This window comes from Saimiri boliviensis, chromosome 2 (assembly GCF_048565385.1).
Source record: "Saimiri boliviensis isolate mSaiBol1 chromosome 2, mSaiBol1.pri, whole genome shotgun sequence".
NCBI lineage: Eukaryota > Metazoa > Chordata > Mammalia > Primates > Cebidae > Saimiri > Saimiri boliviensis.
Window position 1 is genome coordinate 142,406,497 of NC_133450.1, and position 27,487 is coordinate 142,433,983.

Sequence of the window (27,487 nt, forward strand, 5' to 3'; positions counted from 1 at the left end):
ATTAACCAGGCATGGTGGTGGGTGCCTTTAATCCCAGCTATTCGGGAGGCTGAGGCAGGAGAATCACTTGAACCCGGGAGACAGAGGCCGCAGTGAGCAGAGATTATGCCACTGCACTCCAGCCTGGGTGACAGAGCAAGACTGTCTCAACAACAACAACAACAACAAAAAAAAAAAAAAAAAAAAAAAAAGGAAGACCATCTCATCATGGAAAAACAAAGCAAGAAAACAAATGGAAGAGACAGGACCACTTGCATGTACTTAAAATTTTTCTGGAGTAACTCACAAGAATTCGTCCTAGAGATCAGCCTCAGGAACTGGGGCTGGGTTTCTTCCCTCTGTCTCAGGGGAACTCACTCCCTTTCTGCGCCTCCAAGACTCCAGTTTGTAAACAAGGCCAGGCACTGAAGCAGCCAGCTCACACTAGGGACTGGGGGACCAGCTGTGTGACAGTTACTAATCGCTACCTCTCCGGGCCTCTTTCTTCTCACCCATAAAATAAAGGAGCGAAGATGTTCAATAGCTAGATATTAGGTGCCTGCCGTGTGCAAGGGACCACAGAGTTCTCTCTGGATTTCCTTGATTTCTCCTCCTCCTTAACATTTGCAGAGAAAACTGGAAAGGACCCTTGGGGCTTTTAAAAAAATGCTTACTGCATTCTCAAGGACGCAGGCTCTAGAGCAGAAACGGGGAGAAATCGCAGGCACTCCGTGAGGCGGATGAAATGGCACAACAAAGGCCTTGGCTGGGAAGCCTGTCTGTCTTTAACAAAGCATTGCCCGCACACCGTAATTGCCTTGTTATGGCCGTTGGTGTCATCGTTCATCGGCCAGGCCTGGGAAGGGCCCAGGGGAGCAGTTCTGCCTTTGCTAAACCAATATCCCCCACGACAAACCCCTGTTGTCTTCCCTTGGCCGTCCCGGTAGAATAAATCCTCGGTCGCTCTTTGCTGAATGATCATGAAGACATGATTAAAGCTCTAGATTTATAGCTTCCTTGGGCTAGAGGAATCAAGCTGCTCTGCTGCTGGGGACTGCCCCAGTTGGCTGCTGGGGACCAGGGAGCAGGGAAATAGACATGGTCCCTGAGCCAGAAGGAAGGCTGTTGAAGCAGCTGCAATTAACACATTAGCCAAATTGTAGTTAGTAGCCTTGGGCTGTACCAGGGGTCTTTAACTCATCCTGGTGTGAGAGAGAGACCTGCAAAAGCAGTCCTGGAACCCAGCACACCCTCAGCCACAGGCCTGGTCCAATGCGGGGGTTTCGTCTAACCCAAAAACAGTGGGCGCTTTGCACAGTTCCTCCTCACATGTTCCGTCTGTAAGAAGTGTGATTTCCAGAGACTGAGGTGTGTTGCGTTATCGTTACTGTTCTTGAGAGCTGACCTTCATTCAGCACTTTCTGCTGTGCCAGCCGCTGCGTGAGGGCCTTCAGTAAACAAATGAGCATACATTTTTTACATTAATTTTTTAATTTAGGTGAAAATTACATAATACAAAATTGCTCTTTTGGCCAGGTGCGGTGGCTCACACCTGTAATCCCAGCACTTTGTGAGACCGAGGCGGGCGGATCACCTGAGGTCAGGAGTTTGAGACTAGCCTGGCCAACATAGTGAAACCCCATCTCTATTAAAAATACAGAAATTAGCTGGGCGTGGTGAGCCGAGATTGCACCACTGCACTCCAGCCTGGGCAACAGAGTGAGGTATCTCAAAAAAAAAAAACAACTTTTAAAGTGTACAATCCAATGGTACTTAGATTCACAATGTCGCACAAGCATCACCTCTATCTCGCGCCAGAACTTTTTTATCACTCCCAAAATTATCTCATACCCATTGGAGCAGTCATTCCTCACACCCCTATCTCCCCAGTCTTAGCAGCCACTGATCTATTTGATCCGTTTTCCATGGATTTCCCTATTCTAGGTATTTCCTGCAAATGGAATCATCTAATACGTGCCCTTTGGGTCTGGCTTCTTTCCCTTAGCATAATACTTTCAAGCTCTGCCCATGCTGTAGCATGGATCAGTACTTTATTCCTTTTTAATGGCCAGGTAATATTCCACCATATGGATAGGCCATATTTTGTATCCATTCATCTGCTGATGGACATTCAAACAGTTTTGGATGTGGGTGCTATTGTCATTTCCGTTCCACAGAGGAGGACACAGTGGCTTTGGGAAGTCAAGTCACTTACCCAAGGCCCCGTGCCTCATAAAGTGGAGGAGGCAGGAGGTGGCCAGGCAGTCTGACCACTGAACTGCCCAGGAACTGGGGAAGGGCTGGAGCAAGAGCAAAGGCAGAGGGAACGGATGCGGTGGCTTTTCTGAACCATTCCCTGGTACATCTGGAAACACCCTTCCATTCACTCCCAAGGGGTTGTCCAGGAAGCCCTCCAGCTTACAAAGTCCTCAGGGTGTGACACCCTGCATGGAAGGATGAATGAAGACATGGATGTCAGGAGAAGTGTCCTGAAGGTCTTTAAGAATTATACACTCTTTGGCTAGAGTCACAGAAATAAAAGAAAAAAAAAGAATTATACACGCACATACACACAGACTCACACACACACACACACACACACTCACACAAACTCACATTCACACACATTAGCACATGCACACCCACACTCACACATATACCCACTCACACATGTAGACACACACACTCCCGCACATACACACATGCATGCTCTCACACACATACACACACAAACACCCATACACTCACATAGACTCACACACAGACACACACTCCCACAAATACACATACATACACACATACATGCTCTCACACACACACACTCATACACATACACTCATACACACACATAGACTCATACACATACACACATACACACATACATGCTCACACACATACATTCATATACATACACTCCCACACAGATACACTCACACACTCACATACACACATACACTCATGCACTCACACACCCTACACACACATACACACATACACATAAACACATATGCACACAATGAGACATACATAGACACACACATACACATATACATACATATGTATACAGACATATATACATACACACACATACACACATACACGCTCACACACATACACACAGGCAAACACACATACACAAACACATCAAACACATATACACATAAACACACGAGACACACATATACACACATACACATACATACACACACACACATATACAGACACACATATACATACACACATTCACACATATACAGAGACACACATATGTACATACACACTCAAGCACATACACATACATGCACACATACACGTATATAGGGACATACATATACATATACACACAAATATATATACCTATACTCACACATACACACACACACACACACACACACACACACACACACACACATCCTATTCATCCAGGACGTATTAGCTGCTTGGGATAAATTTGTTCCAGGGCTGTGGACTGGGCTGTTACCAGAAAGGCAAGTCACAATTTACCACAATTACCTTTTAATTTTTAACTCAAAGGAAATTTTCTCCCACGATCTGGTCTGTTACCAAGTCTGCGAGTGTCCTCACCCTTGGGTATACTTGGAGGAAGGGTGTGATTTCAAAAGGGTTCAACCATTTCATGCTTTTTTCACCCTTTTATCTCCTTGCACAGCCTCAGTGTCTTAGTGTTAGCCTGCTGGAAACAGCAGCTGCAGGTATAACAAGACATCACCAAAAGAAGTGTCTCCTCTGAATTTTCCAGCGTGCCTGGCTACATCTGTGCCGCCTAATATGACACCTGCCAGCCACAAGTGCTATTTGGATTGAAGTTAGTTGTAATTAAATCAAGTTACATATTTAGTCTTCAGTCTCACTAGCCATGCGGCTTGTAGTGACCTTACTGGACACAGTAGAGAGAGCTCCCTCCAGAAAGATCCACCAGACAGTGCTGAGCTACCCAATGCGAATTCCCCAACTCACTGTCTCCATTTCATTCTGTCCTGTGCGGACCCGACCCATGAAGGGTAATAAACATTTTCCTTCTGCTGATCGTTGTGAGGACTAACAGCCTTCACAGGCAAGATGAAGTGGAGAGAGGCAGCAACGATGGGAAAACGCATCCGAAATTCCCGATGTGGAGAGAAGATGTGGGGAAACGGGAGGAGCTGAGCCTTCCACACCTGCCTGCCAGGGAGACGAAGGTGGAGAGGCCTTTCTGTGAGGAAGATATCAAAAGCTTGTCACTGCGACTGTCAGCAGCACTTCTGCGCATCCCAGGCTGGCCCAGGGGCCCAGATCGGTGCAAGTGCGCCTGGCTCCGGGATAACGGGTCCCATCTTTATGTTCTGATTTAAGGCCTTGCAGGATTTTCATTGCTTCGCCCTGGATCTCGCACGCACAGTGAGGCCACTCCGAGTCAGAAGTAGGCCAAGCACCTCAAGCCCCACACTTCTCTGCTGCTCAGAGCTGCAGAGAAAATATGACCATAAACTATGACAAGGGAGGGATGTTCTGGGCCTTCGGAAAGAAGGGATCGGGGCTGTTAGACTCCTAACTGTGCCTAGGAGAGTCGGACCCGACAATCCGGCACGCCAGATTAATTATATCAATCCAAACGTGCAGATGGGTTTCGGAAAGGGAAAGAGGTTAGGAGCTGGCTTTATCCAGGGTGGGATCTGGAGAATCACAGGCACGTGTCTTTATGCTCCTTCCCTGCCTTCCCGTCTCCCTTCCCTTTCTCTCTCTGCCTCCTTGAGAGCAGGCAGGAGCAGTTTGTTTTCGACTGCCGGAGGAGACTTGAAATATTACCAAGGTGGCGTGCGGAACGCTCCCCACGGCCCTGCCCTGATGGCACGTGCGCAGACATAAAAAGCAAATACCATCAGTAACCTGTCGCCAGAACCCAGCAACAAGGCGAGAGTTTTTCTCCCTGCCGGGGCTGTTAGCAGCAATGTATTTCTCCCTGCACTAAGCACCATCTTTCCCAAGGCTGCATTACAATGATTTATAAACCCCATTTCTGGGGAAAACGAATAGATCAAAGTGAGGAGAAAAGAAAAAGAGACACGAGCAGCTGGAGGAAGATATTGAAGCTGGAAACAAAAAACACAAATGAAAAACTAGGCAGTGACACAATCGAGCTATTCCTTGCTGCACTTTTATCAGAGAAAAATAATAGCAAAATCTCGATTTTAATCCTTTTTCTCCCCCCCGTCATACGATGTGGCCGCCTGTGAGTTCCTAGGGCTCTGAGTCTTGCAGGCATGCGTGGGAGCAAGTCCCCAGGGTCACACACCTGGACCCTGGACCCGGGCTGAGGGCTTCATCCAGAGGATATGCAAACCTTGGCCTCACTTCCTTATCTTCAATGGTAGGGGTGAGTGGTTTAGGGGCTCAGTCAGCTCCTGTGCAGATAAGAAGGATCCCCCTGAGTTGCTTTCACAGTAGGGACCAGTCACGAGTCTTTTTAAAGATCTGCCTGGGGCCAGGCACAGTGGACCATACCTATAATCCCAGCACTTTGGGAGACTGAGGCGGGTGGATCACTTGAGCTCAGGAGTTCAAGACCAGCCTGGGCAACATGGTGAGACCTCCCCCTCTTTCTACATAAATCATCCAGGCATGATGGCGCGCACCTGCAATCCCAGCTACTCGGGAGGCTGAGGCATGAGAATCACTTGAGCCTGGGAGGTGGAGGTTGCAGTGAGCAGAGATTGCACCACTACACTCCAGCTTGGGCGACAGAGCATGACCCTGTCTCAAAAAAAAAAAAAAAAAAAAAAGGTATTTAAAAATCTCCAGTTGGATCAACAGCCTCTTCCTATCTCCCAGGTGGTTGTTGCCTGAACTGAATGGTTTCTTTGAGCTGCTGTTTTCCAAGAAGACCAGAGAAAGAGGAAACAGACTCAGGACCAAGGGAGCTGAATGGGGCCAGGCTACAGAAATCTTAATGGGATTCTGCACAGGCGCTCAAGTCAGTCACTGAATAAGAGACAGCTCCGGGGCCCAGATTCTGTGCATCCACAGGGCGAGAAGGCACTGCCCCTGTCTAGTATTTTCAGAAGGTTCATTTGAACACATTTCTGGAGCCTGACGGCATGCCCGGAGCCATTATCAAGGAGGTGCCCTAGGAAATATGAAGATGAATGAGTCAGGGGCTGGCTGGGAATGGGGTACGAATGGGGACAGGCACAGGCATGTGACAAGGCACATGGGGCTGGGAGGGGGCAGCAGATGTCAGGATGAGGGCAGGACAACAGCCACTGTGGACAGAGCCCCTCCTCGGTCACCCACTCCGAGCTGCCTTCCCTGTCCAGCCATTTACTATATGAGATGCCACCTTTCAGCTTTGGATTTATTGTCTGTCTTTCCCCATTCAAATGTTAGCACAGGCTAGGTGTGGTGGCTCATGCCTGTAGTTCCAGCACTTTGGGAAGTCAAGACAGGAGGATCACAAGGTCAGGAGTTTGAGACCAGCCTGGCCAACATGGTGAAACCCCGTCTCTACTAAAATACAAAATTACCTGGGCATGGTGGCATGTGCTTGTAAATCAGCCAGGCATGATGGCGCGCACCTGCAGTCCCAGCTACTCGGGAGGCTGAGGCAGGAGAATCCCTTGAAACCGGCAGGTAGAGGTTGCAGTGAGCTGAGATTGCGCCATTGTACTCCAGCCTGGGCAACAGAGTGAGACTCTGTCTCAAATAAACAAACAAACAAATGTAAGAGAGGCAGCTCGCCTGTCTCGTTCAATAGAACCTAGGATAGTACCCAACCCTTGGCAGGTGCTTCATAAAATACTCATGAATGGATGAGTGCCAGGCCCAGCACTCACATTTCCTCATTGAATCACCATGGCAATGCCACCAGGAATGTGTGATTGTCCTCATTTTACAGAAGGGAAAATTAAGGGTGGATAAATAACTTTCTCAAGGTTATACAGTTAATAAGTGGCTGATGCCGGATGAGAACTCGGGTCTGTGTCTGTAGACCTGAAAGCCCACATCCTGGCCACCACATTCTGTGGCTTCCTCAAACCCCACAGTTAGGACTTAGCAGCCTTTCCTTGACAATTGCATTCCATTGGGAGCTAAGTGGAGAGAGATTTGAGGTGTGTTTTGCTTTTTTTGTTTGTTTGTTTTTGAGAAAGGGTCTTGCTCTGTCACCCAGGCTAGAGTACAGCAGTGCGATCTCAGCTCACAATAACCTCTGCCTCCCAGGCTCAAGCAATCCTCCCACCTCAGCTCCTGAGTAGCTGGGAAAACAGGCATGTGCCACCACACCTAGCTTTTTTTTTTTTTTTTTTTGTATTTTTAGTAGAGATGGGGTCTCGCCATGTTGCCCAGGCTGGTCTCAAAGTTCTGCTTTTTAAATTTTATTTTTCGAGACATAGTCTCACTCTGTTGCCCAGGCTGGAGTGCAGTGGCACCATCTTGGCTCACTGCAACATCTGCCTCCCAGGTTCAAGCAATTCTCCCTGCATCAGCCTCCTGAGTAGCTGGGATTACAGGCACCCGCCACTATGCCTGGCTTATTTTTGTATTTTTAGTAGAGATGAGGTTTTGCCGTGTTGGCCAGGCTGGTCTGGAACTTCTGACCTCAGGTGATCCGCCCTTCTTGGCCTCCCAAAGTGCTGGGATTACAGATGTGAGCCACGGCGCCTGGCCAGTTCTGCTTTTTAAGGTGAGAACCCCACACTAATGGGCTCTGCTGCAACGACAGATGGCATTGCCACCACCAAGGTCCCAGCCCCAAGAAGGCCTAGGAAGGGCCCAGCTAGGATCTGCGAGGAGAACAAACAAACCTCACAAGACATCACTGGGCCTTGCCATGGACTGGAGTTCTTTGTGCAGGCTAACTCATTGGCTTCTCTTTCTTTTTTGGTAGGATGTTATGACATTTTGTGGTGTCCTCACTTCAGCTGACCCGGGGACACTCTTAAGTGATCACTCACTCTGATTTAGGGGGTTCTGTAGGAAGTGCCTCAGTGTATGGTGGGGGTTGGGGAGGATTGGCTCAAGTCACTGACTGATTGAAGTCAACAGATGGCCTTTGGTGCCTGAGGTCCACATGCCTTCCAGGAGGGCTGGGCCACTAGACGGCTGGCCTGTCCCCATCCACTCAATGAAAGGGCAATGCTGGTCCCTGCCTACATCACAGGTATGTCTGCTTTCCCAAAGCTAGGATACTGTTGCATAGTCAGGAGTGCTTACCTGCTTTCCTGAAGTAGTCTTCACTTCTAAAAAAGGATTCACCATATGGTTCCATTCCAAAGGGCATTGTATCAAACTGTCACTCAACTGGTAACAAATGTGATTTACGGGCAGCTTTTCCAGAACACACCAGCCAATGAACAATATCAGGGATGCCGATTTCAGCACGGGTTTCCTTTACTTGCAAATGGAAACCTCAGTAACACCTGAACACTCTTTATGGAAAAACAGGCTTAGTTCCACTTTATTCACGTAAAGAAGAAAAACCAAAGTTTTACCCTAAAAGTTCAAAGAAATGGAACTGACTTACACTGGTTATTTAATATTTTAGAAAGCCCTCAGTTTCCTGAGATGACAGGCTACTCACTGTGTTTTCAGCCTGATCTGATTTTTAAATAGACAAGTTACAAACCTCCTGAAAATTGGAGTTTATAATTGAAATATTGATAAACTCTTTCCCATAAAGAAGCTACTAGATACTGCAGTAATAACTAGGAAATAGGCAAAAAATAATAATGCTTTTCTCTGCTTAGCCAAGAAATACAATGGCAGGGTTTATTGCTTACAAAACACAGCTGCCTTTCCTCAAATTGGATACAAAAAATGAACCCCGATAAATTATGATGCCCCTAAATTCCGAAGAATGTACATCAATTATTGGGGATGCCACCACCCTCCTTCTGGGCAGCCTACTTATTAGGACTGTAATTTATTATTATTATGCTTTGGCGCAAATACACAGGCTGACAAAATTCAAATCTATTAAAACAAATGTCCTCTCTCTGAATCAGTAAGGGACAGCATTCCAAAAGAAAGTACTGGAAATGCAAAAAGCAAGGGCTCATATGCGCTCAGAAGTGAAAGACTAAAAGATGATTCAGGGAGAAAACATCCAGAAGACTCAAGTTTTTCGAATCCTACCCGAGAATCCAGGAATTGCTACAAGAGCGGGCAGCAAGATACAGGATTGGGGTTCATTACTTGATGCCCCTGGCTCCAGCCCCCACACTGAAGCCCTTTTTATGAAAACAAAAGGTTTCTGTTTTTTTGGTTTTTTTTTTTAATCAATCTTTTGGCTTCAACTGGAACCAACATGAGATATATTTCCTTCTACCAGATATACGAATTATGTTGGCTTTTTAAAAAGCTGGACGTTAAATTTGGGAAGGATTTTAGGAATCACTGTTACTTCCCTCCTTTTACAGAAGAGGAAAAGGAGATCACTGAGGTCACGAGGGGAAGAGTGAAGGCTAAGGGTCAGGTCCATCCAGCTCCACTGTCATGATATTCAGCCAAAGAAAAGCCAAGTGGGCCGGGCACAGTGGCTCTCACCTGTAATCCCAGCACTTTGGGAGGCCAAGGCAGGCAGATCACCTGAGGTCAGGAGTTCGAGACCAGCGTGACCAACATGGAGAAATCCCATCTCTACTAAAAACACAAATTGGCCAGGTGCGGTGGCTCACTCCTGTAATCCCAGCACTATGGGAGTCTGAGGTGCGAGGATCACAAGGTCAAGAGATGGAGACCATCCTGGCCAACATGGTGAAACCCTGTCTTTACTAAAATACAAAAAAAAAAAAAAAAAAAAAAATTAGCCCAGCGTGGTGGCACACACCTTTAGTCCCTACTACTTGGGAGTCTGAGGCAAGGGAATTGCTTAAATCCAGGAGGCGGAGATTGCAGTGAGCCAAGATCAAGCCACTGCACTCAAGCCTGACAACAGAGAGAGACTCTGTCTCAAAAAAAAAAAAAAAAAGAAAAAAGAAAAAAGAAAGAAAGAACAACAACAGGAATTATCCAGGCATGGTGGTGCGTGCCTGTAGCCTAACTACTCAGGAGGCTGAGCCAGGAGAATGACTTGAACCCAGAAGGCAGAGGTTGCGGTGAGCCAAGATCACACCATTGTACTCCAGCCTGGGCAACAAGAGCAAAACTCTGACTCAAAAAAATAAAGTCAAACATAAAAACGAAATGTGTCCTCTGTGTTCCCATTTATATAAAATTCTAGGAAGAACCAAACTGTAGCAACAAAGAGCAATGAGTGGTTGCTGAGGCCAGGAGTAGGAGAGGAGCTTGAGATGGAGTTTTCGCTCTTGTCACCCAGACTGGAGTGCCATGGCACCATCTCGGCTCACTGCAAACTCTCTGAACCTCCATTTGAGTGCAAGGGAGCCAAAGGGAGCTTCTTTGGCTGGGGAAATTGTTGTTTATCTCTACTGTGATGGAGGTTATGTGATTGCGCGCAATTGCCAAAATCAGCCAAACTGGATGCTTAAAAAGGATCAACTCTACTGCATAAAAATCATAGCTTCATGAACGATAAAGAGAAAATTTGTAAACCGACCTCCAGACTGGCTCCCTCTGTGAAGGCTTCTCTGACTTCCCACCTCCACGGTGCCCTGTCCTTGTCCACAGCCCAGTTGTTGGGCTTTCCCCATAACCTCATCTCCGGATCATAGGTGACTATCTCCCAATTATTCTAGCGCCAGGGTCCTTGGACCCTTCATATATCTCTGCTCCCCCGCTGCTCATAATAAACAGAGGTTTCAGCCAGCCATAGTGGCTCACACCTGTAATCCCAGCACTTTGGGAGGACAATGTGGATGGATCACCTAAGGTCAGGAGTTCGAGACCAGCCTGGCCAACGTGGTGAAACCCCATCTCTACTAAAAATACAAAAATTAGCCAGGCATGGTGATGTACACCTGTAATCCCAGCTACTCAGGAGGCTGAGGCAGGAGAATTGCTTGAACATGGGAGGCAGCGGTTGCAGTGAGCCAAGATCATGCCATTGCACTCCAGCCTGGGGGGCAAGAATGGAACTCCATCTCAAAAAAAAAAAAAAAACAAAAAACAAAAAAAAAAACCAGCGGCTTCACTTGGGGAGCATTTCCTGTATTCTAATAACTCTGTCAAGTGCTGGATCCTTACAACCAGCCCAGAAAGAGAATGTTACTATCCCTGTTTTACAAAGAAATAGAGGCTCAGAGAGGTTCAGTGAATACCTGCCCAAATGTCCGGTCTGCCTGAGCTAAAGCTGTGCCTTAACACAACGTTATACTGCCTGCTACCGTGCAGGAGAGGAGAAAGGTCTCAGCAGCTTGTGTTATATCGAATGTGAGAGCCATTCCATTCTTCTCCTACTCTGTCCTAGGCCTTAATCCTTCCAGGCTCATGCAACCAAAATTTTAGATGCACATGCAATATCAGTGTGTGTGTGTGTGTGTGCGTGCGTGCGTGTGTGTGCGTGTGTGTATTTCTTGATCCACTACAACCTGAGCTTCTTCCCTCTCCCCATTTCTGAATTAAACTAAAAAGCTAAATTAATCCTCAGCCCGGGAGACCAATATTACCTTGCAAACAGCTAGCACCTCCAAGTTGTCATCTAATTAAGCCACACTCCCAAACAAAGCACATAACATTGTCACCACATTACCAATGGCTACCTCCCCTGGCAGCCCCTAACTGCATAATACAGCGGCAGCTGTAAAACAAATAATCCCTCTGCCTGGTAAGCTGCACTCCTAAGTAGGTCTTTTCCTTCAGTGGATATCCTTTGAGCGTTGGGTGGTTTTATTAAGAAATATTCCAGGGCTGGGTGCAGAGAGGAAATAGCAGGTTGGTTCTTTAATCAGCCCAATTTTCTGGTGCGTTCTACCTTTTAGGATTCTAGAAAACCACTCTTTCAACATATACCTTGCGCTAGGTGTCTGAAGTCCCTGCGTCTGTTGCTGTTAGTAGCTTTGTGTGTATTTGAGAGGAGTGTTAGGTCTGAACACACGGAGGGCACCCTGTGTGTAATTGACCTGCTGAACTGTGTGGCCTGGAGCCACTCTGCCCACGGCTTTGTGGATGGGGACAGCCAAGAAAAGGCCACGCACTCCTGGTGACAGGAGCAGGTATCACGTCCCAGCTGGCCAGTGAAGATAAAACCCCACGAAGCCTAGCCAGGGTGGGCCACCTTACACTTGTCTGGGGTCTGCTTTCAATTATTCACTAGGCTTAAAATGAAACTGGAATTTGAATAATATGGCTTTTCTTTTCTTGGAAGGGGTCCTCTCACATAAAAAAATGATCAACTAATTTGACCTAGTTCATTCTCTGCATCCCCAAGAGCCAGGTTCTAATTGACAGATGGACGAGCAGGACTTCCAGCTGCATTCTGCACCAGGTTTCTGCTCATTAGATGATTTTTAAGGGGGAAAAACACAGAATGCAGAATCAGTGGCAGAGGGTGGAATGTGGAGAGAGTCAGACTGGGGTCTGAATCCTGGCTCCCCTGCTTTACCCTGAGACTTTGGGGCAAATCATTAACCTCCTTGAGCCTCAGTCTTCACCCCTGGAAAACAGGAGAACTGGCCAGGCCCACTGGCTCACACCTGTAATCCCAGCACTTTGGGAGGCCGAAGAGGGAAGAGCACTTGAGCCCAGGAGTTCGAGACCAGCCTGGGCAATGTAAGGAGACCGCCCCCAACACACACACACCTATATTTATTTTTAAAATTAATTTTAAAAAATAAAAATAAAATGAAAAACTGATGCCTACCTCACAGGGCTGCTGAGGATTAACTTAGATGATGCCGCGCTGGACGCGGTGGCTCAAGCCTGTAATCCCAGCACTTTGGGAGGCCGAGGTGGGTGGATCACGAGGTCGCTAGATCGAGACCATCCTGGTCAACATGGTGAAACCCCGTCTCTACTAAAAGTGCAAAAAATTAGCTGGGCATGGTGGTGCGTGCCTGTAATCCCAGCTACTCAGGAGGCTGAGGCAGGAGAATTGCCTGAGCCCAGGAGGCGGAGGTTGCAGTGAGCCGAGATCGCGCCATTGCACTCCAGCCTGGGTAACAAGGGCGAAACTCCGTCTCAGAAAAAAAAAAAAACAACAAAAAACTTAGATGATGCCGAAAGCATTTGGCATGCGTTCCCAAGCAGTAGCGCCCTCAGTCAGCCACGTGTTCTCTTTATTGTGTCGTTCCCTGAGAAATGACGCTCACGTGGCTGCTGCACATGGAGCCACATGGAGCTTTTCCAAAGCAAGTTTATGAGGCTGAATCAACCTGTGGCCACGTGGGTGATAAGAGGCCTGACTCTTACTGGGTTTTTCTGACCAAATCTCCTACTTAGAATTCAAGCCTCCAATGCAAAGGGTACCACAGAAAGAAAAAAAACTAAAGAAATGAACACAAGAGGGGAGAAAAGGTTCATTAATTCTGAAATCATGGTACAGTCATGATAGAAAACAGGATGGAGGTTCCTCAAAAAATAAAGAACTGCCATATGGTCCCGCATCCTCACTTCTGGGTATATATCCGAGGGAAATGAAATCAGTATCTCAAAGAGGTATCTGCACTCTCACACTCATTGCAAGACCATTCACAATAGCCAAGACATGAAAGCACCTAAAGTGTCTGCCAATAAATGGATGGATAAAGAAAATATAGGCCAGGCATGGCGACTCATGCTGGCAGTCCCAGCTACTCGGAAGGCTGAGGCAAGAGGATCGCTTGAGCCCAAGAGTTCAAGAGCCAAGATGATGCCACTGAAGTTCAGCGGGGGTGACAGAGCAAGACCCTGTCTAAAAAAAAAAAAAAAAAGTAAGGGGTGTGTGTGTGTGTGTGTGTGTATTTGTATGTATATACACACACACGTACACACAAACACACATGATGGAATATTATTCAACCATAAAAAGAAGGAAATCCTGTCATTTCCAACAATATGAATGAATCCAGGAGACATCATACTAAGTGAAATAAAAAAGGTACAGAACGATAAACATTGAATGGTCTCATTTACATATAGAATCTTTAGAAGTTGAATTCATAGAGTTGGAGAGTAGACAGGTGATTTCCAGGGGAAAACGGGGAGATGGGCAAAGGGGACAAGGTTTCAGGTCTGCAGGATGAGTAAGTTCTGGAGATCTAATGTGCAGCACGGTGGCCATAGCTAAGAATACCGTGTTGTACACTTGCAATTTGTTAAAAGAGTAAATCTTAAATGTTCTCACCATTAAAAATAAAAAATAAAAAAATAAAAACTTTCTACATTGCTTATAGCCATATATATATATATATATATATATATATATATATATATATATACATATGAAAAAAAAAAAAAACCTGTGGCCAGACGCAGTGGCTCATGCCTGTAATCCCAGCACTTTGAGAGGCCGAGGCGGGTGGGAGGTCAGAGTTCAAGACAAATCCGGCTGACATGATGAAACACCATCTCTACTAAAAATACAAAAAAATTAGCTGGGCATGGTGGCTGGCACCTATAATCCCAGCTACATGGGAGGCTGAGGCAGAAGAATCACTTGAACCCAGGAGGTGGAGGTTGCAGTGAGCTGAGATCACGCCATTGCACTTCAGCCTGGGCAACAAAGTGAGACTCCATCTCAAAATAACAATAATAATAATAATAATAATTTTAAAAATGAAAAAGCTATGTGAGGCAATGGGTGTGTTACTTAGCCTGATTGTGGTCATCATTTCACAATGTATATGCATATTAAAACATGACCTTATACACCATACACATACCGTTTTTCTTTGCTAATCATACCTCAGTAAAGCTGGAAAAAAAAATCTGAAGTCAAGGTAAGCAACTCCCCCACACCAAAATTTGCTGGTAAGGAACTGACTCCTCATGATACCTCTCCTGACCCTCACCCCACTTATCCCTGGCATGAGTCACCCTGCAACAGGCGGGTGCCATGGGAGGCAGAGAGCCTGCGTTAGGCTCTCCTCCTTTCAGCAATAGCACATGTGCACAGACTGGCTCCGATCCGTGTGGCCCAGATGCAGCCTGCAAGGGAATCACCTGGGAGCTCAGCAAAGAGCAGATTCCTTCGGCCTCCTTCTGAGTGAGACTCTCCAGATCCGAGGCCCAGAGAGCCACGTGTTTGGCAGGCACCCTCAGTAGTTAGGTGAAGGGTGACGCCCCATATGCAATCTATCAGGCTTCATTCAAGCTGGTGTTCTTGGTGAAAACAGAAACCAGGACCACGAATGCTCAGATGACTCAGACACCCAGGGCTAAGGGCCACAGCCTCAGACCCCAGGATCAGGGTTCAGCCCTGCTCTCTGGGGCGACCCAGCAGAATCTTTAATTTCCTAGATTTGAAGAAAGCTCTTCTCAACTTTTTTTTTCCATAGTGAAAAATCTCTGATGGGTCAAGTTCTTATGTGCTCACCATGCCTGTGAGCAAACCTAGATCCTAAGGAAAGTCCCCACCACCATCATTTATAGGACAATTACATTAGAATGAGCACCCGTAGTTGGAGCTGCTACATGAGGGACAACAGCAAACGCCTCTCACTGCAGGCTGCCACGAGGCAGGTGGAGGGCGGCACCTAATGCACCCTGCCCAGTCGGAAGCCCCTCCCCTAAAAGAGCACTAGGAGAACACAGAACCAGAGAACTGCTCTTATTTACTTTGTTTTCTTTTTCTTTTCTTTTTTTTTTTAAGATTGAGTCTCACTTTTTTTTTTTTTTTTTTTTTTTTGAGACGGAGTTTCGCTCTTGTTACCCAGGCTGGAGCGCAATGGCGCGATCTCGGCTCACCGCAACCTCCGCCTCCTGGGTTCAGGCAATTCTCCTGCCTCAGCCTCCTGAGTGGCTGGGATTACAGGCACGTGCCACCATGCCCAGCTAATTTTTTGTATTTTTAGTAGAGATGGAGTTTCACCATGTTGACCAGGATGGTCTCGATCTCTTGACCTCGTGATCCACCCGCCTCGGCCTCGTGATGGAGTGTCACCCAGGCTGGAGTGCAGTGGCGCGACCTTGGCTCACAGCAACCTCTACTTCCCAGGTTGAATGATTCTCCTGCCTCAGCCTCCAAAGTAGCTGGGATTACAGGTGCCCACTATGATGCCCAGCTAGTTTTGGGGTTTGTTTTTGTTTTTGTTTGAAATGGACTCTCGATCTGTCGCCCAGGCTGGAGTGCAGTGGCACCATCTCGGCTCACTGTAACCTCTCAGGTTCAAGCAATTCTCTGCCTCAGCGCCCCAAGCAGCTGGGATTACAGGCGCCCACCACCACACCTGGCTAATATTTGTATTTTTAGTAGAGACGGGGTTTCACCATGTTGGCCAGGCTGGTCTTGAACTCCTGACCTCGTGATCCACCTGCCTCGGCCTCCCAAAGTGCTGGGATTACAGGCGTGAGCCACTGTGCCCGGGGTTGATTTTTGCATTTTTAGTAGTGACAGCTCTTCACCGTGTTGGTCAAGCTGATCTCGAACTGCTGACCTCACATGATCTCCCGGCCTCAGCCTCCCGAATTGCTGGGATTACAGGCGTGAGCCACCGCACCAGGCGTATTTTGTTTTTCAAAAGCCGATAACCTGTGCCACGTCCTTCACAGCAGCATTATTCACAAGAGCCTAAAGGTAGAAGCAACCCCAGTGTCCATCAACAGAAGAATGGATACACAAAACGTGGTCTATCCATACAGTGGAATAGTATTTATCCCTAAAACGGAATGAAGTTCTGACACAGGCTACAACACAGATGAAGATGAGGCTAAGTGGCACAGGCCAGACATAAAAACACAAACACAGTAGTCTTCTGCTTTTATGATGTACTTAGAGTAGTCAAATTTGTAGAGACAGAAAACAGAACAGTGAGGCTGGGCGCGATGGCTCACACCTGTAATTTCAGCACTTTGGGAGGGCCGAGGTGGGCAGATCACCCAAAGTTGGGAGTTTGAGACCAGCCTGGCCAACATGGTGAAACCCCGTCTCTACTAAACAATACAAAAATTAGCAGGGCGTGGTGGCAGGTGCCTGTAATCCCAGCTACTCAGGAGGCTGAGGCAGGAGAATCACTTGAACCAAGGTGGTGGAGGTTGCAATGAACTCAGATCGCACCACTGCACTCCAGCCTGGGCAATAGAGCAAGGCTCGGAGAAAGAAATAAAGAAAGAGAGAGAGGGAGGGAGCGAGCGAGGGAGGGAGGGAGGGAGGGAGGGAAGGAAGGAAGGAAGGAAATAGGACAGTGGTTGCCAAGAGCTGGGGAAGGGGGAGGGAAGGGGGAAGGAGAAGTTATTTAAAAGAGTTCTGGAGATGGATGGTGGTGATGATGGCACAACGATGCAGTGTCTAATGCGATTCAGGATTTAATGCCACAGAACTCTACACTTAAAAATGGGTAAGATGGGCCAGGCACAGTGGCTCACGCCCATAATCCCAGCACTCTGGGGAGCCGAGACAGGTGGATCTCCTGAGGTTAGAAGTCCGAGACCAGCCTGACCAACATGGAAAACCCCATCTCTATTAAAAATACAAAATTAGCTGAGTGTGGTGGCACATGCTTATAATGCCAGCTACTCAGGAGGTGAGGCAGGAGAATCGCTTGAACATGGAAGATGGAGACTGCAGTGAGCCAAGATCACACCACTGTACTCAGCCTGGGCAACAAGAGTGAAACTCCGTCTCAAAAAAAAAGGAAGGAGGGAGGGTAAGATGGCAAATTTTAGGTCACGTGTATTTTACTACAATTTCAAAAAAATTTTTAAAGAAAAAATATCAATAACCTGCAAAAGTCAATATCTTACCAGTAGTGACAAATTATTTGCAACACACCTCGCTATAGACCCAGACACTGCACGGTTTCGGGAGACCACAGCCAAGACCCAGCCAGCCGGCCAGGAGGACTCAGGTCGGTGTTCCTGCCTTGCCACGGCTGTCTCTCTTGAATCTGACCACAGGCACCTCCTGAACCTGTGGAGCCCTGGAGGTGGGCCATGAGGCAAAAAGACAAACCACGGCAGGAACGTGCCTGCTGCCTCACTCCCTTCCCGTTCCTCTTTCCTGGCATGGATCCAGCCCATAATAAGGCAGATTCTCAAAGGAGAGAGAATACTTCCTGCCCAAATGACAAGCTGTGGATTATGCAGATATCTTTCCAGATGTGGCATTTGTCTCCCTGGCAATGCTGCAGGTGGCTCTAGGTTTGCTTGGCTGGAAAGTCCCATCTGAGCGCCTTATCCTCACAAATACCTTCTTCCGTTGCTTCTGCTAATGCCCAGGGCTTCCATGTGCAAGCTGAGTTCCCTCAGAGCTGCCAAGCCGCCTCTGCAGGAAGCGTGAAGGGGAAGAGGAAAGGGTGTTCTCAGAATCCAGTGAAGGACCAGGTGGAGACTTCACCATGGGTGCTGCTCAGCTCTCATCTTGGGCATGTCCAGGAGCCTGACCTGTGGGTCCCAGAGAGCGACTGTCATCTGTCCAGGGCCCAGCACAGAGTTGACACTCAAGGAATGGCGGGTGTGTGAACTCAACGGTTGATTGAATAAAATGGGAAAATGGCCCAGAACTGCCACCGATTCTGGGCAGTGCTCTGGGTGCAAAACGCACGCTTTGCAGACCCAAACGAGTGATTTTCAAGCCCAGTGTCTACTATTCAAGAGTGACCGGAGCCCCATGCATGTAATCTAGAATCCTATTTTCAACGCCATGCTCCAGTGTGAGCCTTACAAACCACAGTGTTGCCCTTCTCGGGAAGAACGCTTGCTACATCTTGGGTTAATATCTTGAAAAACTGCTACTACATATGTGACAACTGACATATCCAAATTGAGCACTGTTGCTTCACGAAGGGCCATTTACCAAGAATGGTCCACTTTACATAAGATAGACACAGGCCTATTTTAAATTCAGATAGTTTTTTTGGCTGGGCTTGGTGGCTCATGCCTGTAATCCCAGCACTTTGGGAGGCCGAGGCAGGCGGATCAACTGAGGTTGGGTGTTTGAGACCAGCCTGACCAACATGGAGAAACCCCATCTCTACTAAAGATAAAAAATTATCTGGGCATGGTGGTGCATGCCTGTAATCCCTGCTACCTGGGAGGCTGAGGCAGAGAGAATCACTTGAACCCGGGAGGTGGATGTTGTAGTGAGCCAAGATCGCACCACTGCACTCCAGCCTGGGCAACAAGAGCAAAATTCTGTCTCAAAAGAAAAAAAACTTCTTGGGCTGGGTGCGGTGGCTCAAGCCTGTAATCCCAGCACTTTGGGAGGCCGAGGTGGGTGGATCATGAGGTCAAGAGATTGAGACCATCCTGGTCAACGTGGTGAAACCCCGTCTCTACTAAAAATACAAAAAATTAGCTGGGCATGGTGGCTCGTGCCTGTAATCCCAGTTACTCAGGAGGCTGAGGCAGAAGAATTGCCTGAACCCAGGAGGCGGAGGTTGCGGTGAGCCGAGATCGCGCCATTGCACTCCAGCCTGGGTAACAAGAGCGAAACTCCGTCTCAAAAAAAAGAAAAAAGAAACTTCTTTATTTTAATGAGCATGAATGCCCATCAGTAAATGAATGGATAAATAAATGGCAGCATATCTATACAATGGAATATTATTTAGCCACTAAAAGGAATGAAGTACTGATACTTGCTACAACATGGATGAACCTTGATAACATGTTAAAAACCCTAACACAAAAAGTCACATGTTATGATTCCTTTTATAGAAAATATCCAAAATAGGCAAATCCATAGAGACAAAAGGCAGATTAGTGGTTGCTGGGGGTTGGGAGAGGGGAATGGAAAGTGATCACTGAAAGGGTATGGGACGTTCTGGGGTGATGAAAGAGCTTTCAAAACAGAGGTTCTAGTTGTACGACATTGTGAATGCATGAACTGCCAGTGAATTATACACTCTAAAATGGTTTGGCTGGGAGTGGTGGCTCATGCCTGTAATCCCAGCACTTTGGGAGGCTGAGGCAGGTGGATCACTCGAGCCCAGGAGTTCAAGACCAGCCTGGGCAATATAGCGAGACCCCCCATCTCTACAAACAAAAAATAAGTATATACATAAAAATGATTGAATATTACGTGAATTTTGCCTCAGAAAAAAGATGGGCATGATCATCTCTGAGTACAAAATAACCTATAAGAAAAGGTTTATAAGATTATGTAAAATGCAGCAGCATAAATTTTAACACAGAGTTTTTTTATTGAGATGGGGTCTCACTGTGTTGCCCAGGCTGGAGTACACTGGTGCTATCTCAGCTCACTGCACCCTCTGCCTCCTGGACTCAAGCGATCCTCCCGCCTCAGCCTCCTGAGTAGCTGGGACCACAGGTGCACACCACCACACCTGGCTAATTTTTTGTATTTTTGGTAGAGGCAGGTTTTCACCATGTTGCTTAGTCTGGTCTCAAACTTCTGTGCTCAAGCGATTTGCCTGCCTCGGCCTCCCAAAGTGCTGGGATTACAGGTATGAGCCACTGTGCCCAGCCTGTTTTTTCTTATTGAATACATTTGGCCAGTTTCAATCCCATCAAGATGCGAAGCCCATTCTATCCAGGTAAGAATGGTCTTAAAATCCATCCCCACTGCGATTCCTCGTTCCATATCACGGCTGTCTTGCAAACTCCCCAAGGGAGGCCAGGGGCTTTGTCTGTCTTACTGCCTGTATTTCTAGTACCTAGGTCAGCTCCTGGCACATAGTAGTAGGTGCCAAATAAGTGAATGACTGTACAACTGAACCTCCCTAAGCTGCACAACGGGTAGAGGATACTCTGGGCTGGCCCAGCACTTCTTAAACTGGAATAAGCACACAGATCACCTGGGACCTTGTTGAAACGTAGGTTCTGATGATCAGGAAGATCTGGGCTGGGGGCTGAGGAAGGTCTGGGCTGGGGGCTGAGATTCTGTGTCTCCAGCAAGCGCCCAGGGCTGTGGATGCTGCAGGCACGTCAGCCACCCTTGGAGAAGCAGGAGCCCAGGTGTGCCAGACCCGAGCCTTGCCATTGAAGAAGATCGGGTTCCCGGTATTTGAACCCACGCTGTTTGTCTCCCCAGAACTCATTGCTCGTTCTGCCTGCTCGCACTCAGCCAGCCTAAGCATTTCCTTGTTGTTACCCGGAGGAGGATGATTAAGGTAATTGGCAACTTTTTCCCGTGATTCCAAGGTAGGCTGTCATTTCAAGGAAAATACGTCCACTCCAATTCGGAACACTCGGTTTTCAATGTTTTCTTACGTGTTGTTGCGGGGGAGGGGGGAGGGTGTCTGTGGCCCTCAAAAGAAATATGCTATTCTTCTCCCTTTGTGTTTCCCAGCATGTAAACTCAGCTTGAATCACAGCTAATAAATAGGTCATCTTGTACTTTCAAAATAAAAACATGCCGTATTTCAGTGGAATAGCAACTGTACATTAAAAAGCTGTCAACTTCACTACAATTTCCCTGAACCTTGCACTGCAGAAAGATACCTTGTCACTCAGAGTTGAGTGCAGTTTTACTGAAATATCTCCTTGTCTGCGTAAATAATGAGTAGAACTGAATGAAAATATCTGGCCCACAGCCTCCTTTTTCCCCCTACTCCCAAAGAAACAGTATGCAAATGACAGATTTGTGGGTGAGATTCTCAACACTTCACTTTGAAAACAAAGGCTGTGGGTCCCACTGACCCTGGTATTGTGTGTTTAGGATGCAGAGAGAAGGAAAAAGGGAATAAGGGGTAAGGAGAGAAAGTGATGGTGAAAACGGTGGTCTTAGAGCAAGCTTCAAATCAAGAAGGCTACATTGTCACTCAGTAGCTATTTTGGGAACACACACAGGTTGCATCAGAAAGTCCTGTATATGGAAGGTGTTTGCTGAAGAAGAATGGTCCATACCTCAGAAGATGTTCATGTAAAATAGGGCAGCAACTGGGCACGGTGGCTCATGCCTGGAGCACTTTGGGAGGCTAAGGAGGACGGATTACCTGCGGTTGGGAGTTTGAGACCAGCCTGATCAACATGGAGAAACCCTGTCTCTACTAAAAATACAAAATTATCCTGGCATGGTGGTGCATGCCTGTAATCCCAGCTACTCAGAAGGCTGAGGCAGGAGAATCGCTTGAACCCGGGAGGTGGAGGTTTCGGTGAACCGAGATGGCACCATTGCACTCCAGCCTGGGCAACAGAAGTGAAACTCCACCTCAAAAAATATATATAGGGCAGCCTGCTCAGCTTGCAGCGTTTGACCGAGGTTCAAGAACCACTCTACTGCCTACCATTAGTGGGATTTTAAAGTCCCTACATCTCTCTGAGCCTCGGCTTCCAGGACTCACAAATGGCAACAGAAATAATGATGGCCCTCCCAGGGTGATAACAGATGAGATGAGGAATTCAAGGGTACTTTGCAAACTCTAAAATATGATCTAGATGTTAATCGTAATTGTCAGTAGCTAGGCAGTGGCATTGCAGCAGAGTTATTAACAGGACAGGCTGTGGAGTCAGCCCAGTGGAGGTGCAGATCTTGGCTTCACCACTCACTTAGCAGTATGACTTCAGGCAAGTTTCTATATTTCTCTGAGCCTTGGTTTTCTGATCTGTAAAACGGGAATACCAATAGTATCTCCTCTGGTCAGGTTAAGAGGATTTGATGAGAGACTGCATAGTAAAACCAGTGCCCAGGCCATAGAAACTGCTGAGTCAATACGAGTTGTATATTATTATAATTATTTTGAGATAGGGTATCACTCTGTCACCCAGGCTGGAGTGCAGTGGCATGATCATGGCTCACTGCAGCCACGACCTCATGGGTTCAAGTGATCCGCTCTCCTCAGCTTCCCAAGTAGCTGGGACTACAGGCGTGTGCAACCATGCCCGGCTAATTTTTTTGATGTTTTTGTAGAGAGTGGACCTCTCGATGTTGCCCGGGCCTGAATTCCTGAGTTCAAGTGATCCTCTCACCTCAGCCTCCCAGAGCTGTTATTATTGTTATTGCTGCTGCTTCTGCTGCGGATGAGGAGGATGTTATGATGTTGATAACGATGATGACGCCACGCTGCTGATGTTGCTCATGATGATCTATGATGAGACTGACACTCTCTATTCCTCCCTGAATGGTGATCTAGATCCTGGCACCACAGGATCAAGGAATAAGAGAGATGTCAGCTCTGGATAGGTAGATTAGAGCCTCTTACCCAGAGTAAGAGCTAAAACTATAACAGTAGCTGATTTATCTGAAGATGAGTCAGGGAGACTAAATCAGACCGCAAAGAGCTGGATCTCTCGGCTCAGAGCTCAGAGCTCAGAGCTCAGAGCGGGGAGTGACCAGAAAGATGCTTCAGCTGCCTGGGTTGCCTTAATCACAGAGCTTCCCAGAGGAAGGAAGCCAACGCCAGTGATGTAAGCAGGTGAAAGAACAGGAAAGCCTGGGCTTGCACGGCCCTACCAGGAAATTCCTCTCTGGCTTAGCAGCTTCTGCCCACATGAGCCAGGTCCTATTCTTTAGGACTCAGGGCTGAGTGCAGTGCAGAGCTTGAAACATCATGTTCAACTACTTCCTAAGCCTTTATTTAAGAATGTTGGCTGCCGGGTGCAGTGGCTCATGCCTGTAATCCCAGCACTTTGGGAGGCTGAGGCAGGTGGATCACCTGAGGTCAGGAGTTCGAGACCAGCTTGGCCAACATGGTGAGACCCCCCACTCCCATCTCTACTCAAAATACAAAAATTAGCCAGGCATGGTGGTGTGCACCTGTAATACCAGCTACTCGAGAGGCTGAGGTGGGAGAATTGCTTGAGCCTGGGAGGCAGAGGTTGCAATGAACCAAGATTGTGTCACTGCACTCCAACCTGAGCAACAGAGTAAGACTCCATCTCAGGTAAAAAAAAATAAATAAATAAAAAGGAAAGCCTATTGGCTGGTCAGGTTCAGTGGCTCATACCTACAACCCCAGCACTTTGGGAGGCTAAGATGGGTGGATTGCTTGAGCCCAGGAGTTTGAGACCAGCCTGGGCAATATGGTGAAACCTCATCTCTATAAAAAATACAAAAATCAGCCAGGCATGTTGGCATGTGCCTGTAATCCCAGGTACTCAGGAGGCTGAGGAGGGAGGATTGATTGAGCCCAGGAGGTTGAGGCTGCAGTGAGCCATGATGTGATATTCCAGCCTGGGCAACTTGAGACCCGGTCTCAAAATATATATATAGGCTATATCTGTCCCCCTCAAATAAAGGAGAATGTATGATCCTCTTATCTTTAAGATCGTTATGTGTGGTAGTGTATTACATTTTCCTAAAATACATGCATTTGGGACTCAATAGAAACCAGTGGTGTGCAAAGTCAGTCTCTAGCAGCTCACCAGAGCCAATCATTAAGTAGTCAGGAATCTTACAAGCCAATTATTAAATACGGACATTATTAAAAATTATACAAACTTAAAGTTATATTGAGGCAATGCAATAAATACTCAAAAGTCATCACTTTCTAATTATTTTACAATGTCTTACCTTTTTTTTTTTTTTTTTTGAGATGGAGTCTCACTCTGTCTCCCGGGCTGGAGTACAGCGGTACAATCTTGGCTCAATACAACGTCCGCCTCCCCAGTTCAAGCAGTTCTCCTGCCTCAGCCACTCAAGTAGCTGGTAGCTGGGATTATAGGTGAGCACCACCACACCGGGCTAACTTTTGTACTTTTAGTAGAGACGGGGTTTTGCCATGTTGACAAGGCTGTTCTTTTTTTTTTTTTTTTTTTTTTTGAGATGGAGTTTCGCTCTTGTTACCCAGGCTGGAGTGCAATGGCGCGATCTCGGCTCACCGCAACCTCCGCCTCCTGGGTTCAGGCAATTCTCCTGCCTCAGCCTCCTAAGTAGCTGGGATTACAGGCACGCGCCACCACGCCCAGCTAGTTTTTTGTATTTTTAGTAGAGATGGGGTTTCACCATGTTGGCCAGGATGGTCTCGATCTCTCGACCTCATGATCCACCCGCCTCGGCCTCCCAAAGTGCTGGGATTACAGGCTTGAGCCACCGCGCCCGGCAAACCAGGCTGTTCTTGAACTCGTGACCTCAGATGATCCTGTCTGCCTCAGCCTCCCAAATTGCTGGGATTACAGGCATGAGCCACCGCACCCAGCCAGCGTATTACTTTTGCCTGTACTCCTGAGGTTTCGTTACATGTAATATAGCTATGTGGCGAAGTTACTATATACCTATTTCCACACCCAGGGTGATCTCTCTAAAATGCAAACGTGGTCACACCCCTCTTGATGTTTTCCCACTGCCCTCGGACAAAGTCCAGGCTCCTGCTATGACATCCATGACACCTTCCTTCAGCCTCGTCTCTTGCCGCATCCTGCCTCAAATTGGAACCCATAATGCTGACCGTCTTTCTGTCTGTGGAGTACACCTTAGTGTCTTTCTGCTTCAAGGTTTAGCCCATGCTCTCACTCCTTGCTCAAGAAGAAAAGAGCAAACAAATAATTGCAGAGTAATGTTATAAACACAAGCACAGCATGTCAACAGCTAAAGGAGTCTTCAGAAAGCAGGCCCAGAGCTTGGGGACAGGGCGATCAGGGAAGGCCTCATGATGACAGGAATTTTCATCTTTCTTTATGCATCGAGTCATCTGAATGGCTATTAATGCACATGACAGAGAAGTCAGACAATACACAGGGTGTGAAATGAGGGAGCAGGTCTCCCTCCTGTTCCTGCCCCCCAGGAGTCCTCCTCTCCCCACAGAGACAAGCTCTACCGTAACTTTTAAAATTATCCTCATAGCAGGAACTGTAAAGTAGGGGTGGGGAGAATATCCACCCCCTATACATAACTTAGCACTTTTCATCTTTCAGAGTTCACTTCCTGGCCCTGTTCATGGACAAGGATAAATTTTTGCAAAACTGCAATAAAACTAGACATATAATTTTGTGTTCTACCTCCTCCTCACTGCCCCACGTATCAGCCTATCATGGGCATTTTCCCCATCAGGAATCTCACTTGAAGTGTTCATCATTATCACTTTGAATTGCCACAGCATTAAAGCCTCCAACTTCAAATATGGAATGGTGGAATGGACGTTCTAACGTTCTAACATCTATGTCACTTAAATGTCTTCAATAGGTTGTATTTTTTTTCCTGACTGTTCTTTTGATAAAGATTACTCTGCATGTATCTTCATGCCATGAAAAAGCAGGGAGGGAAATTCTTTCTTAAAGCAAGAGTGAAAAATGCTTGTTTAATCGACTTGAATCAGGTGAGCAACTCAACTTCGTTGCAAACCCTACCATAGTGGGTTGCAAAAGATATGTCCCCAGAACCTGTGAATGTGACCTTATTTGGAAAAAGGATCATTGCAAATGCAGTTAAGACTCTTGAGATGAGATCATCCTGGGTGATCCACGTGGGTCCTACGTTCAGTGAAACGTGCCCTCATAGGAGAGAACAGGAGAAGACAGACACCGCAGAGAGGCCATGTGACCAAAGAGGCAGAGATCAGAGTGATGGGGCCACAAGCCAAGGAACTCCTGGAGCCACCAGAAGCTAGAAGAGGCCAGGAAAGACCCTCCCTTGGAGCCTTTGGAGAGAGCTTGGTCTGGGTAACACCTGTGATTTCAGACGTCTGACCTCTGAAGCTATGAGAGAATACATTTCTTATTATTTCAAGCCAACAAGTTGTGGTGATTTGTGACGGCAGCCATGAAATGAATACACCTGCCAAGTCCATAACCAGACCATCATCCTCTCTTCATTCCCTGAATCTCCTGGGGAATGCACACCTGCTGCTGGTCTCAGTTCCCTCACTCAGCAAATGCACTCTGGTAACCAAAAACTCAGACTTACCAACATGAAAATCTCCCTTAGCAGAATTGGCTGGGCGCAGTGGCTCATGCCTGTAATCTCAGCACTTTGGAAGGCCGAGGCGGGCAGATCACCTGAGGTTGGGAGTTCAAGACCAGCCTGGACAACATGGTGAAACCCCATCTCCACTAAAAATACAAAAAAAAAAAAAATGGTTGGGTATGGTGGCGGGCGCCTGTAATCCCAGATACTAAGGAGGCTGAGGCAGGAGAATCACTTGAACCCAAGAGGCAGAGGTTGCAGCGAACCCAGAACGCACCATGGCACTCCAGCCTGAGCAACAAGAGCGAAACTCCGTCTCAAAAAAAAAAAAAAAAAAAATCACACTTAGTGGAATCTATATAAAGGTAAACCCTGTGTTTCTTTCACTGCTCCAGCATACAGTGGGTGCCAATAAAGTCACAAGCTGACATCATCAAGCATTCTAGAAAAACGCAAGGGTTGAAATGAAGGAGGACCCTGGGGTGCCCTCATGGTATTGAAGGGTGAGGTCATGTTGGACGCCATTAGACACCACGTTAACTGAGTTCTTGCCATCTTGGCAGTACCAAAGACTGTGGGTATAGACATTAAGTCTGTTTGGACACAGTGCTCCCGTCCACCAAACACCACTCGGTATCGATGAAGTTTCTTCAACTCGACTGGCCACCCCAGGGGCCGAGCCTTTTATAAACAAACTGGCCTCTTGGATTCAGGGAAAAATAGTCCAAAAAGCGTTCAGAT

General features: G+C 47.1%; 2 protein-coding genes across 4 annotated transcripts in view; one reads left to right on the forward strand and one right to left on the reverse strand.

Annotated features, from left to right (window-relative positions):
• CFAP77 (cilia and flagella associated protein 77) overlaps positions 1 to 27,487 on the reverse strand; it is a 163,117-nt gene that overhangs the window by 110,918 nt on the left and 24,712 nt on the right. The window lies entirely within an intron of this gene.
• The window catches only part of TTF1 (transcription termination factor 1), an 85,070-nt gene continuing 68,346 nt past the window's right edge, over positions 10,764 to 27,487 (forward strand). For both annotated transcript variants that reach the window (XR_012516501.1, XM_074394577.1), the window contains exon 1: positions 10,764 to 10,786. Coding sequence is in view for 1 of the 2 variants with exons in the window: in XM_074394577.1 (XP_074250678.1) it covers positions 10,785 to 10,786 (2 nt within the window). In the remaining variant the exon portion in view is untranslated. The remainder of the gene's footprint in view (positions 10,787 to 27,487) is intronic.